The following is a 15,121-nucleotide window of genomic DNA, read 5'->3' as shown; positions in this document are numbered from 1 at the left end:
AGACAATAATGTGAGGTGAATGTGTGAACCGAGGACCAGGTGGCAGCCTTGCAAATTTCCTCGATTGGTGTTGATCTGAGGAATGCTACTGAGGCTGCCATTGCTCTGACCTTATGGGCTGTGACCTTACAAGGGAGTGATAATCCAGCCTGGGCATAGCAGAAAGAGATACAAGCCGCCATCCAGTTAGAGATGGTGCGCTTTGATACGGGTCTTCCCAACTTGTTAGGATCAAAGGAGACAAAAAGTTGAGGAGTGGTTCTGTGTGGCTTGGTGCGATCCAGGTAGAAAGCCAAGGCACGTTTACAGTCTAGAGTGTGAAGGGCCGATTCTCCGTGGTGAGAATGAGGCTTAGGGAAGAATACTGGAAGTACAATGGATTGGTTGAGATGAAATTCGGAGACCACCTTAGGCAGGAATTTCGGGTGAGTGCGGAGGACCACCTTGTCATGGTGGAATACTGTGAATGGTGGGTCCGCCATCAATGCCTGGAGTTCGCTGACTCTGCGAGCGGACGTCAGGGCTACAAGGAAAAGCACTTTCCAGGTGAGATACTTCAGAGGGGCCCTGTTGAGTGGTTCAAACGGGGGCTTCATGAGGTGGGAAAGGACTACATTGAGGTCCCAAACCACTGGGGGTGGTTTGAGAGGAGGGTTAACATGAAAGAGTCCTTTCATAAATCTGGCGACCACCGGATGGGCCGAGAGGGGTTTCCCTTGTAGAGGCTGGTGGAACGCCGCAATAGCGCTCAGGTGGACTCGTATGGATGTGGACTTGAGCCCAGATTGAGATAGGTGCAGGAGATAGTCCAGCACGGAGGATAAGGAAGCTCGCTGCGGTTCCTTTGACTTAGAAACGCACCATGAGGAGAATCTGGTCCATTTCTGGGAGTAGCATTGTCGAGTGGCGGGCTTCCTGGAAGCTTCCAAGACTTCCCTCACTTCTTGTGAGAATTGGTGAGGGGTTACGTTGAGAGGAACCAAGCTGTCAGGTGGAGAGACTGCAGGTTGGGATGAAGTAGTGATCCTTGATGTTGAGTAAGTAGTGAAGGAAACACTGGAAGTGGTACTGGTTCCCTGCTGCTGAGTTGAAGTAGGAGGGAGAACCAAGGTTGTCTGGGCCACCGAGGGGCTATTAGAATCATGGTGGCCCGTTCGAGTTTCAGCTTGACCAGAGTCTTCTGGATCAGCGGGAATGGTGGGAACGCATATAGAAATCGTTTCCCCCAGTTCAGTAGAAAAGCATCTGCCTCGAGGCGATGAGGAGTGTAGATCCTGGAGCAAAACTGAGGCAGTTTGGCGTTGTGGGGAGCCGCAAAGAGGTCTATCTGAGGCGTCCCCCATTGCGTGAAGATTTGGTGAAGGGGGTTGGAATGGAGAGTCCATTCGTGCGGTTGTAGCAGATGGCTTAGTTTGTCTGCTAGGACGTTGTTCTCCCCCTGGATGTATACTGCTCTGAGTAGGGCGTTGTGGCGCACCGCCCAGTCCCAGACTCGTAGAGCTTCCTGGCAAAGGAGGGACGAGCCCGTGCCCCCTTGCTTGTTGATGTAATACATGGCAGCCTGATTGTCTGTGCGAATGAGGATTACCATGTCGTGAAGTAGATGTTGGAAAGCTTGGAGCGCATTGAAGATGGCTCTGAGTTCCAATAGATTGATTTGGTGTAGTCTTTCCGCACTGGTCCAGAATCCTTGGGTGCGGAGACCCTCCAGGTGGGCCCCCCATGCGTAATTCGACGAATCGGTTGTGAGAACTTTCTGATGGGGGGGAGAGTGCATCAGCAAACCTCTGGATAGATTCGAAGAGGTCATCCACCAAAGTAGAGACTGCCGAAGAGCAGGTGTGACTACGATGCGTTTGGATAGTGGATCGGATGTCTGATTCCACTGTGATGCCAGGGTCCACTGGGGGATCCTGAGGTGGAGTCTGGCAAAGGGTGTCACGTGTACTGTGGAGGCCATATGGCCCAGGAGCACCATCAGTTGTCTCGCCGGTATGGTTTGGTGAGTGATCACCGACTGGCAGAGATGAAGAAGAGACTCCATGCGTTGCCGGGGCAGGAATGCTCGGAGTCGGGTGGTGTCCAGGACCGCTCCGATGAAGGGGAGGGACTGGGTGGGTTGTAGATGGGACTTGGAGAAGTTGATCTCGAAGCCCAAATTCTGGAGGAAGTAGGTTGTAGCCAAGGCCGCCGAAGTGACCTCTGGGGCTGACGGGGCCTTGATGAGCCAGTCGTCGAGGTATGGAAAGACCTGTAGACCCCTGTCCCTGAGTGCTGCGGCCACTACCACCAGGCACTTTGTGAAGACTCTGGGGGATGAAGATAGGCCGAATGGTAGCACTCGATACTGTAGGTGCAGATTTCCCACCCGAAATCTGAGGAACTTCCGGGAGGCCGGGTGAATGGGGATGTGAGTGTAGGCCTCTTTGAGATCCAGGGAGCATAACCAGTCGTTCTGCTCGAGGAGGGGGTATAGAGAAGCCAAAGTCAACATGCGAAACTTCTCTTTGACCAGGAACTTGTTGAGGGCCCGAAGGTCTAAAATGGGTCGCAGGTCGCCCGTTTTCTTCGGGACGAGGAAGTACCGGGAGTAAAACCCTCGGTTCAATTGGTCTGACGGGACCGTCTCGACCGCCCGAAGCTGAAGTAAGTTTTGGACTTCCTGAAGAAGAAGGGCGGTCTGCGTCGAGCTTGAAGGATACTCTCTTGAAGGATGGTCCGGGGGGACCCGGTGGAATTGAAGAGAGTATCCTTCTCTTATGATGGAGAGGACCCATAGGTCCGTGGTTATGGCCTCCCATCTGTGGTAAAAAAGATGGAGGTGGCCCCCTATGGGAGAGGCCGAGGTTATGCTCCCGGGAGGGGCGTCAAAAGGGCTGGGGAGCCTTAGGTACAGCGGGTGGCTGGACTTTTTGCTGAGACTTCTGGGGGGGTTGTCTCTTCGCAGGCTGTCTCGCCGCGGGCGTTTGTCTGGGCATGTAACGCCGCTGGTAAATCAGGGGTGGCCTGGAAGGTCGAGACTGTTGAGGTTTGGGTTTGGGCCGTAGGATGGATTGAAAGGATTTTTCATGATCCGACAGCTTCTTGGTAACAGTTTCGATAGACTCATCGAACAGGTCGGCTCCAGCACATGGTACGTTGGCGAGTCTGTCCTGTAGGTTGGGATCCATATCGATAGTACGGAGCCATGCCAGGCGACGCATAGCTACCGCGCTTGCGGCGGCGCGTGCCGAGAGTTCGAATGCATCGAAGGAGGATTGCATCAGCTGGAGTCGTAATTGGGAGAGGGAGGCTACCACTTCCTCGAACTCGAATCGAGCTTGGTTGTCTATGAACGGAGTGAACTTGCGGAGTACCGGCAAGAAGAACTCCAGATAGGAAGAGAAAAAGAAGTTGTAGTTTAGCACCCGTGACGCCATCATGGAGTTTTGGTAGAATTTTCTACCAAATTTGTCCATCGTTCTTCCCTCTCGGCCCGGCGGTACAGAAGCGTAGACCTGGGAGGGATGAGAGCGTTTGAGGGAGGACTCGACCAGTAGGGATTGGTGGGAGAGTTGGGGGCCCTCGAACCCTTTATGGTGCACGATGCGGTATCGAGCATCGAGTTTGCTGGGGATCGCCGGTATGGAATACGGCGTTTCGAAGCACTGCATGAAGGTCTGGTCCAGTAATTTATGCAAGGGGAGCCGAAGCGACTCCGTTGGAGGGTTAGGTAAGTGCATGGTGTCCAGATACTCTTTGGAGTATCTGGAGCCCGTGTCAAGGGTCACATCCAGATCATCCGCCATTTGTCGGAGGAATGATGAGAAGGACAATTGTTCCGCCAGCGTCGGTCTGTGGGACGGGCTGGAGGAGGATGAGGCCTCCAGGTCTGTGGACATCGGGGAGTGACAAGGAGAATCTGGTACCGGTGTCTCCTCGTACTCCGGGCCCCTCGGAGGGGACACCTCTGTTGAGGAGTATCCCCTACGTTGCAGTTTTTTCTGCGGTGACACCTCCGAATGGCGTGAGGAGTGCCAGGATGAGTGTCTCGATCGGTGCCCGTCTCGGTGGCGGGACGGGGATCGGGATCGTCTGTGCATCGCATGGTCTCCCGAGGCCCCCAAGTGGATAGGGCTGGAAGCGGTGGATCGCAACTGGGTTTGCGATGCGGGTTCTTGCGATGCTACCCAAGTCTGGTAAGGAGTGCGGAAGAACTCTTCCTGACTATGCCCAGGGCTTCGAGTATCGAGCGGGGGTCTGGTCCCATGTTGGCGCGGAGGCGTAATGGGTTCTAATGGCGGCATATCGGTAAGCGAGGCTTGCCGCGTGGGCATCGCCGCCCTCCCCCGTTCGTCCTCGTCGGTTGTCGAGGTCGAACGGTGTGGGGGAGGGGGAGGGGGCGGACCGCCCCTTTGGATCGGTACCGGGAGGTCACCCTGTATGGCAGCGATGAGCCCGGGTCCGATGGTCTGCATGAGCTCAACGAATTGAGCTTCCAGCACGGACCGTAGCGAAGCCGATAGGGAGGGATCCGCACCGAAAGGGGGTCCTCCTGCACGGACATCGCGCTCCTTCGAGGTCGAGTGCTTCTGCTTAGTAGCTTTCGGCACTTTGATGACCATTGGCGGCACTGTGGAAGGAAGAGGTACCTGAACCGAGGAGACCGGGGCAGGCACCGACGTCGAGCTCGTGGATGGTGTCGGGGCGAGCGATGCCGGTTTCACCACACTCGATGCAGGGGTGGTCGATGCCGGTTTCGCCCGAACCGGGGAGGTATCAGATGAAGTGGAGGCTGTGGGATCCTTAGCTGCGTCCATCTTGAACATCGATTCCCACAGTAGGCAACGCCGCTTGAATGAGCGTGCCGTAAGGGTAGAGCAAGGCCCGCACGATTTCGGGATGTGGTCAGGGCCCAAACACTGCAAACAGCGCCAGTGAGGGTCCGTGAGTGAAATCGCGCGTTGGCACTTGCTGCACTTTTTAAACCCGGTGATTGGCCGGGACATAGGCCGGAAAATCTCCGCCGCGAGGTCGAAGCCAGTGGGCCTGAGCCACGTGGCCGGCCCGTTCGACCCGCCGGAGGAAATAATCTTCTTTTTTTTTTTACGAAAATAAAAGAACTGTTAACTGTAATTAAAAGAAAAGCGAAAACGCGGACAAGGAAGGCAAATTTAACTGAATTCAGCTAGCGCATGATGAAGTTGAACTTCTCAGCTCCGCGGAAAAGAAAGAACTGAGGAGACACGCCCGGATCTCCGGGTAGGAAGGCACCGGCGCATGCGCGGTGCGGGCATCTAGAAACTTTAAGTTTCTACAAGCAACACGTGCTTGTGAGACGTCCGTACCGGGGCTCTGTCTGATGACATCACCCACTAGTGAGAATACCTGCCTGCTTGTCCTGGGATAATAATTATTTTATTTCTGCTGGTCCATAGGTGTATAAAGGTTGAAGAACACTGGTCTAGAGGCCTTTGTTCTTACCTTTTATTTTTCTGGTGTCTCTTGCCACCAAATAAAGAGCGAGCACAATTGGGTTGAAGGCTCGAATAGAAGGGGAGAGACTTGCATCAGTGCAAAGAGTACCCAGCAGGATTGCAAGTTCTTGTAGATGATGAAAAGAGGCCTATAGCATTATATGGCTTTTGAACCTGCAGTATCACTATTTTTCTGATTACAAAAAGTCTTTACCTGTTTGGTTCTCTCACGCAGCTCTGATGAGGTCACAGCTTGGATCTTCAGACTTTCCTTGAACATGTTGAGTCGTGTCTTGGAATCATTGCGCTGGTTTTTTAGCAGCTGCACTCTCTCCTGTGCATGACTATTTTTCATGTCTTCCAGGAGGAAGTGGTGGAAATAATTTATCCTCTCCTTCTCCTGAAAACAAAGGGCAGATGAAAAGTGTTTTGGAATTCAGAGATATAGGTATAATTGAGCAAAAAGAGAAATGTCTCGGAATGTAGGGTTACCAGAAGTCCGGAGAAACCCAGACATGTTCTTTTTTTAGAGGACTGTCAAGGTGCCTGGAGGGATTTCCAAAACCCAGCAGTTTGTCCAGGTTTTGGAAGGCCCCCCAAGCTCAGGGCTGCATCTGGAGGGCCTCCAAGCATGCTTGGATATGACACAATTGTGTCTCATTCATGCATGTTTGGAGATTCTCCAGACATAGCCCTGAGCTTGGGGAAGGTTTATGTAGGGGTGGAGAAAGGCTGGGGGCAAAACAGGGCGGGCCATGTGTTCTTTTTTTATGATGAAATCTGGTAACTCTATCAGAGTGGAGAGGAAGAAAGAACAAATAAAGGTGTACTAAGAAAGTAGGAGGGGATATTTTACAAGACACTTTCAGCACATGGGGCAATAAACCATTTTATAACCTAAGCAATGTCCCCAGGATCACCACGTACTCTGGTGGTCTAGTGATGTGCTGATAATGAGAGACTTGATATTGGCGCCAGTTAAGTGGGTGCTAGGGATTCCAGAACACCCCTAATTAGGGTTATCAGATTTTCCATCTGGTAAAAGAGGATGTATGGCCCCACCACAGGTCTGCCCCAGCCTGACACCATTCCACCCCCCAAACCTAGCCCCACCCAAACCTCGTCTCTTTGGGCTGGGTTTTGAAAAGTCATCCAACTAGTGCTGCCCGATTCAGAGAAAAATATTTCGATTCAATTCGATTCACCCTGTTGAATCGATTTTTCGATTCGATTCACTGTTAATGACACAGCTTTTTAAGTTTAAACATTTTATTTAACCAAGGCAATATCATATCACAAATTCCCAGCTTCCATCCCCAGCCCCCCAGACTCACCAGCCCCCCTGCTGATTCCCAGCTTCCAACCCCAGCCCCCCTGCCGATTCTGAGCTTCCATCCCCAGCCCCCCTGCCAATTTCAGCTTCCATCCCAAGCCCCCAAGACTCACCAGCCCCTCTGCCGATTCCGAGCACTACCTGCCGATTCTGAGCACTACCTGCCGATTCTCAGTCCCCCCTGCCAATTCTCAGTCCCCCCTGCTGATTCTGAGCACCCCCTGCCGATTCTCAGCCCTCCCTGCCGGTTCAGGTACTTACTCGACTGGATGTGGAATCGCGGGGAAGAGAGGAGAAATGCAGAGACAGCCAAAAAATACCCTTTGCTTCCGACTGGTCCGCTGCACGAGGTCTGCTCGCTCCCCCTCAACACTCCCACGTCCTTTGGTTTCTTCTGATGTAACTTCCAGTTTTGCAAAACCGGAAGTTATATTAGATGGGAACAAGTCCGGCGGCCAGCAGTGAAAAAAGAATGAACTTTAATCGGGATGAATCGGTAAGTCCGTTTTTTTACAAAAACGAACCGATTCAAATCGATTCACCTGCTTTGTTCCCAGATGGCAGTGGTGGCTTGGGGGTTGTTCCCAGACGACGGCCCCGGCTGTGGCTTAGGGAGAAAGAAAGGGGAGACAGAAAGGGGGGGCAGGTAGATAGAGAGGCTGAACAGGAACACAGACAGGGAGACAGAAAGAAAGAAAGAAAGGGGAAAGGGCGATAGAAATAAAGACAGACAGAGAGAAAGAAAGAAAGAAAAAAAGGGGTGGCAGGTACATAGAAAGAAAGAAAGGGGAGGGGGCAGGGAGAGAGGAAGCAAAAGTTGGGGGAGGAAATAGAATGTGTCGTGGGGCAGGGGGCAGGCAAGGAGAGAAGAAGAAAAAGTTGTACTCATGGAAGGGCAGAGATGTAGTTATCTTTATTTAAGTTCATTTCTTTTTCTTTTTCTAGTTTTAGCATTCTTGATGTACATTCTTGATGGGAAGATAGGACTTCGATGAGAAACCTAGGGGGCAAGGGGGCCCCTTCTGGTGATTAAGGCAGGTCATGACCTGTTGGGCCGCCGCGGGGGCGGACTGCTGGGCGGGATGGACCTCTGGTCTGACCCGGCAGAGGCACTGCTTATGTTCTTATGTTCTTATTCTTGATGAACCTTAAAGGAATATGTTCATGCATTGCTTGAAATGAAATTGTTGTTTACCTGTTTTTTTATATTTTTTAATTGGCATTCTAAGAACATAAGAACTGTCATCTCCGGATCAGACCTTCGGTCCATCAAATCCGGCAATCCGCACACGCGGGTGTACACCTGGCATAATTTTAGACACCCATATCCCTCTATGCCTCTCGTAAAGAGATATGCATCTAGTTTGCTTTTAAATCCTAGAACGGTGGATACCGCAATAACCTTCTCTGGGAGAGCATTCCAGATGTCCACCACTCGTTGCATGAAGCAGAACTTCCTGTTATTTGTCCTGGACTTGTCCCACCTTAGCTTCAGTCCATGTCCTCTTGTCTGTGTCACATTGGACATTGTAAATAATTTTTTTCCTGCTCTATTTTGTCGATTCCTTTCAGTATTTTGAAAATCTCGATCATATCCCCTCGCAGTCTCCTTTTCTCAAGGGAGAACAATCCCAGTCCCTTAAGTCGTTCCTCATATTCCAAGTTCTCCATACCTTTTATTAGCTTCGTTGCTTGTCTCTGCACCCTCTCCAGCAGTTTTATATCCTTCTTTAGGTTGGAAGACCAATGTTGGACACAGTATTCCAAGTGTGGTCTGACCATTACCCTATAAAGCAGCATTATAACTTTCTCTGATCTACTTGTGATTCCTTTCTTTATCATGCCTAACATTCTATTTGCTTTCTTTGCCACTGCTGCGCATTGTGCCGATGGTTTCAGGGTCCTATCTATCAGTATACCCAGGTCCTTTTCTTGTTCGCTCTTACCCAGAGTTGCACCTGACATTCTATACTCGTGTTCCTTGTTCTTTCTGCTTAAATGCATTACTTTGCACTTTTCCACATTAAACTTCATCTGCCATTTATCCGCCCATTTCTCTAACTGATACAAATCACTCTGGAGTTCCTCGCTATTCTTCTGCGATCTGATTGCCCGGCATAGCTTTGTGTCGTCTGCAAACTTGATGATCTCACTGGATGTTCCTTCTTCTAGGTCATTGATGAAAATATTAAATAAGATGGGCCCAAGTACCGAGCCCCGGGGCACACCGCTAGTCACTTTCTTCCAGTCTGAGAACTTCCCATTTATGCCTACTCTCTGCTTTCTGTTCTCCAGCCATTTGCCTGTCCATCTTAGTATATCTCCCTCTATTCCATGGCTTTGTAGTTTCCTGAGAAGTCTTTCATGTGGAACCTTGCCGAACGCTTTCTGGAAGTCCAAGTATATTATGTCCACCGGTTCTCCACTATCAGTTTGTTTGTTCACGATCTCAAAAATTTGAAGTAAATTCGTCAAACATGATTTCCCTTTCTTTATTACAATAGTAGTTATTTAGATCTATAGATGATTTTGGAGGTTCAAATTAAAATGATTTTTATGATATCTTATTGTTATGTTTATGTTCATGTGATGGAGCTCCTCAAGTCAATCCATTATTTTTAATGTGTCATTCTATTTTCACATTTTTTAAATGTTGAAGTTGTTTTATTGATGTATCATGTTTTTTAACCATTTGACTGTGTTTTTTAACTTTATGTATTTTAATTGTTTTGATTAATTTCATCACTAATATGTTTGTCTATGTAGACTCTTGAGGCAGGTCATTTTGACTGAAACATGTAAATGTAGAGTCATTGAATCACTGTTTTGAAGAAATAAAGGATTTTTATGCAATACATCTGAGTTCACCAGTCTTCTTTGGACATTTTCACTCCTTGGTGTACTACTGCAATAGAATAGAGCATGTCAACAAAGTCAGCATGTCCTCGATGAACATGTTGTTCACTTCCTTCTATTGCTGACAGAGGTTAAATCAACAGCATGTGATGAGTTAAGTCATTACTTGGTGCTAAGGAAAAGTACTAATGAAGTATGATGTGACTTAAATAGAACCAATAGAATATTGCTGAAGTATGCAATTTGTAATTGGATTGTAATTGGAAGATGTACCAACTACCTATGTTTAATAACGAATTAATTGATGATGTCATTATCTCACTAAAATAGCCAGTCACTTGTAATTCAGGGAGCCTTTCTGATGTCCTATTCATTAAAGGATGGCAGAAACTCTCCCAAGGCCTTGAATATTTAACTACATTTTTGTGTTAGATTTCTTTTCCATGATGTTCTCTGGGATAGAATTAAGAGATGAGGGGTAGCCTGTCCATATCGTTATTTAGACCAAACAGCACCAATGCAAGAGAGCACTAATAATATAATTTGACAGGCTGAGATCATACTAAGCATATTAAAGCTTATTAGTGAGGTTTCATGTTTTGCTGTGTATAAAACAATCCCAGCTGGAGACATGATCCTGACTCAAAAATAAATTGTGCCAGGCACAACTGAAACAATGCACAGAAATGAAAAATACTCTATAGGAGATGGTTATAGTGATAGCCCATGAGGATCGATGGTGCAAGAGATAGCAGGTAACAGTGAATAAATTCACCTTTTCATGCCGCTTTCTGAGCTGTTGCCTTTGTAAGCTGTGCTGTTCCTTCACCTGCTGTTTAAATAGATGATATTTCTCCTGCAGATGATGCTGTTCCAGGTCCCAAATCACTGCTTCACGGGCTAGAAAAACAGAAATGGTAAACAGCTATTGCAGTGGTTACCTACCATTAGATGGTTTAGGATTTATGAAAAAAAAAAAGAAACAAACTTTCAAATGAGTTCAAGGCCAAAACAATAAATAAGTGTAATGAAGATATGCCCTGTTTCTTGTAGAGCTCCAATCTACCCAGGTTGTTTCAGATAAACTGATTCAATTATGTTCATCCCCCAATCTTTTTAGAAGAGATAGGACTACAAACAAAGAGGCCAGAAACATCGTTACCTCAGCATACTGGATGTACACAGGCACAAAACAACTCCTGCTCTATCAGCTTGCACTAGAGGCAAAATGGAGCTTCAGAAAATATATTTACAGCAAACAAGGCTGAGAATTGGATCAGCCTCTCCAGGTTTGTTAGTCAGGTGCTAATGTCATTTGTTTTAGAGTGCAGGATATTTCTGGTTTTGGAGAATAAAATAAAAGAATAAAAATCCATGACAAAAGTAAAAAAAAGACCCCCAAATAGAACTGGAATAAACAGAGAGAAAAAGAACCCAATAGAAGGTCTTTTATTAAAAATACTCAAAAAACCCTCCCCATCCCTTTATTATTTATTAGATGATGTTATTTCAAATGGTAAACTACTTGATTTTTCACAGTTGCAACATAAATTTGGTCTTAATAAATCACAAAGCTTTAAATGGTTGCCACTGAAGCAGGCTATTCAGGAGGGGTTCCCTGAATGGAAAATTCTTAATAATCAGTATAATCTGGAATTCTTATGCTTTCAGGTGGATTTCTTGGGACACCAAGCCGCACAGTGGTACAAATTGATATCTGATTATATGAATAAAAAACCAAGGAATGGTCTTAGAGATATTTGGAGCATTGAGATTAAGCATCAAATTTCTGCGTCTCAATGGACACAAATTTGGTCTTGGAGAATGAGATGTACAGTGTCTGCATCTATGAGACAAACTTGGTTCTTTTTGTTACATAGAGCTTTTTGGACCCCTGTTAGATTACAAAAGTTATATAGCTCTAGGTCTAATAGATGCTGGCATTGTAATCTGGAAGCAGGGACTTTGGATCATTTAATATTTTATTGTCCCTATATCATGGTTTTTTGGAAATCAATTTGGTCTCAAATTAATTGTTTACTAGAAAACCATGTTGCTTTATCATATGATACAATTCTGTTTGGGATGTCAATGAGAGCAAAAAGTCAAATTTCATCAAATAATAAGCTTTTATTAATGATGACAGGAGTCGCCATACAACATATTACCAACAACTGGAAAAATTACAATAGGCTTAGCTACACATTTTGGTGGAATTCATTATGTCATCTTTATGAAATGGAAAGATCAATTGCCATACAAAAAGGGAATTATAATAATTTTAAAAAGATTTGGGGGCCATTAACAAATTATTGCAATGAATAGACATCATTTTCCTAATGAAAGTACATTTACATGTAGGGGGAGGGTAAATAGTTCTTTTAAAGGTCTGATTAATAGATTGAAATATAATATATAAATGATATTTTGAATTAAATTACTTGTGGGAAGTGTGGATGGGGGGAATAAATTCATGTATGTAAAATCATAATTGTATGAATATCAAGTGATATGTAAAAGTTAATATGATGTAGTATTGTGCACTTGTTGTAAGATGGAAAAATGTATAAAGAATTAAAAAAAAAATACTCAAAAAACAAACAATGTCAACAATAGAAGAGCACAGGAAAAAAGACTTACCATGGCTGTGTTTTGGCTGGAATACCTGCACCAGATGTCAATAATATCCTATGAAAGTTGCTCTCAGGCTAAGTGCACTGCAACAGGGTCAGTAGAGTTGTCTCTTTTCCCTTATTCCAAAAGGCCCATCAAATTCCAGGGCTCCCCTTCTGCCCTGCAACAGTAGTTTCTCTGCGGCCATCCTTATCACTCCTTTTTCTCTTCTGCCCTGAAATATGAAGGGCCTTTTGGAGTAAGGGAGATGTGACAAGAGGGTTACAAACTCTTCACTGACACTGATACAGTCCACAGCTGCCAGGGGAACAATTTAAACAACTAGGATGCCACACAATATCGAAGTGGTTACTTCATATAATAGGAAAATTTGTTATAAAAACCTCACTAATAGTAACTATAGGAATTTGAAAACCATCTTGGGCTTGTTGGAAATTCTGCATGCTTAAGATGGAGAAATTAGGTTCTTACCTGCTAATTTACTTTCTTTTAGCTTCTCCAGACCAGTAGAGGTTAACTTTACGAATGGGTATATATCTAATCATGACCAGCAGGTGGAGACTGAAAACAAAACTTTGGGACAGTATATCCTAGCCCCTCCTCTCTATTTCCCTCAGTCTGCCGAATAGCCAAGCAGAACCAAGAACTGGAAAACAACAGAGAGAAAAAACAATACTCCGAAAGGAGTAACAAATAACATACCCAAAATGCTGTTGGAAAATGCAGAGGAGAAATTCCCGAAGGAAGAATGTCCCCACAGCTCGCCAGCTAAGCCAGCCGAGCCACAGCCGCTGTTCTTCAATTCTCCCCGGCCCTAGAAAAATACTAGAACCCGCAGCAAAAACCAAAAACTGCCCGCGCAACAGCCCCAACAACAACAACAACAGACAGGGTGGGGACCTCTACTGGTCTGGAGAAGCTAAAAGAAAGTAAATTAGCAGGTAAGAACCTAATTTCTCCTTCTTTAGCACTCTCCAGACCAGTAGAGGTTAACTTTACGAATGGGACGTACCAAAGCAGTCCCTCTCACGGGCGGGACCCCCGAAGGGCCGATACCAGTACACGCTCACCGAACACCGCGTCCCGACGCGCCTGCACATCAACCCGATAATGACGAACAAAGGAATGCAAGGAGGACCAAACCGCAGCCTTACAAATATCCACTGGAGGCACGAGCGACGACTCAGCCCAAGAAGCCGCCTGACCCCGAGTGGAATGAGCCTTGAGAAACTCCGGAACAGGCTGCTGTTTCAGAAGATAAGCGGAAGCAATCGTCTCCTTGATCCAGCGCGCAATAGTAGCCTTAGAAGCGCCAGCTCCCCGACGAGGACCCGCCAGGAGGACAAAGAGATGATCGGACTTCCGGAATTCCTGGGTCCGCTGCACATAAGAGCGAAGGACCCGACCGACATCCAACTTGCGCAGCTGCCGTTGCTCAGAAGAGCCCTCCCGACCACCCAAGACCGGGAGAACCACCGATTGATTGACATGAAAAGGAGAAACAACCTTCGGCAGAAAGGAAGGAACAGGCCGCAAGACGACCCGCTCCCTAGAAAACTCCAAGAAGGGAGCCCTACAAGAGAAAGCCTGCAGCTCAGAAACACGCCTAGCAGAAGTAATGGCCACCAAAAAGACCGCCTTCAAAGTAAGGTCCTTCAAAGAACAGTCGTCCAAGGGCTCGAAAGGCGGACGCACCAAAACAGAGAGAACCAGATTAAGATCCCAAGAGGGAACCGAGGGCCGTAGGGGAGGCCTAAGCAACTTGGCCGCCCGCAAAAACCGAATCACATCAGGAAGAGCCGATAAACGCTGACCTGACACCAACCCTCGAAAAGCCGACAGGGCCGCAAGATGAACCCGGAGAGAAGACCAAGCCAGGCCTCTATCCAGGCCATCCTGCAAGAACTCCAGAATGTTAGGCAGAGAAGCGCGAAAAGAGGTCACTCCCCGCGCCCGACACCATTCCTCAAAGAGACGCCAAACCCGCACATAAGCCCGAGAGGTAGAAAGCCTCCGGGACCCCAACAGTGTAGAGATCACCTTGTCTGAATATCCCTTCTTGCTAAGGCGACCCCTTTCAAGAGCCACGCCGTAAGACAGAAGGGAGACGGGTCGAACATGGGAATGGGACCCTGCATCAGAAGGTCGTCCGAGAGAGGCAGAGGAAGAGGATCCGCTACCAGGTGCCTCACCAGATCCGCATACCACGGACGGCGAGGCCAATCCGGCGCCACCAGCACCACCAAACCCGGATGGTGAACAATGCGAAGAAGCACTCTGCCCACCAGCGGCCAAGGAGGGAACACATACAACAGCCCCTCCGTTGGCCACTGCTGGACCAGAGCATCCAGACCCTCGGCCAGACCGTCCCTGCGACGACTGAAGAAGCGGGGCACTTTGGCGTTGCCACCCGTGGCCATCAGGTCCATCAGGGGCTGCCCCCAAGCCTGCACTATCAACTGAAACGCCTCGGCGCCGAGACACCACTCTCCTGGATCTAGGAAGTGACGACTGAGGAAGTCTGCCTGAACATTTTCTACTCCGGCTATATGAGAGGCCGAGAGGTCCAGCAGATGGGATTCCGCCCAAACCATGAGCAGAGCCGCCTCCTGCGCCACCTGAGTGCTCTTGGTGCCCCCCTGACGATTGACATAAGCCACCGCCATGGCATTGTCCGACAGCACTCTGACCGACTTGCCCAGCAACAGGGAGTGGAAAACCAACAGCACCAGACGGACCGCTCTGGTCTCCAACACGTTGATCGACCAGGCGGCCTCCTCCGCGGACCAGGTGCCCTGAGCTGAGTGACCCAAACACTGAGCCCCCCAACCCAGGAGACTCG

General features: G+C 47.9%; 1 protein-coding gene across 2 annotated transcripts in view; it reads right to left on the bottom strand.

Moving 5' to 3' along the window:
* Positions 1-15,121, bottom strand: part of LOC117362837 (serine/threonine-protein kinase 10-like) — a 125,912-nt gene that overhangs the window by 17,516 nt on the left and 93,275 nt on the right. For both annotated transcript variants that reach the window (XM_033949875.1, XM_033949876.1), the window contains exons 14-15: positions 10,421-10,545; positions 5,671-5,856 (exon numbers count right to left, since the gene is read on the bottom strand). In XM_033949875.1, the coding sequence (XP_033805766.1) occupies positions 5,671-5,856; positions 10,421-10,545 (311 nt within the window). The remainder of the gene's footprint in view (positions 1-5,670; positions 5,857-10,420; positions 10,546-15,121) is intronic.

This window comes from Geotrypetes seraphini, chromosome 6, assembly GCF_902459505.1.
Source record: "Geotrypetes seraphini chromosome 6, aGeoSer1.1, whole genome shotgun sequence".
NCBI classification, from domain to species: Eukaryota; Metazoa; Chordata; class Amphibia; order Gymnophiona; family Dermophiidae; genus Geotrypetes; species Geotrypetes seraphini.
Note: the sequence above shows the minus strand (reverse complement) of the source record. Positions and strands in the feature narration are given on the sequence as shown.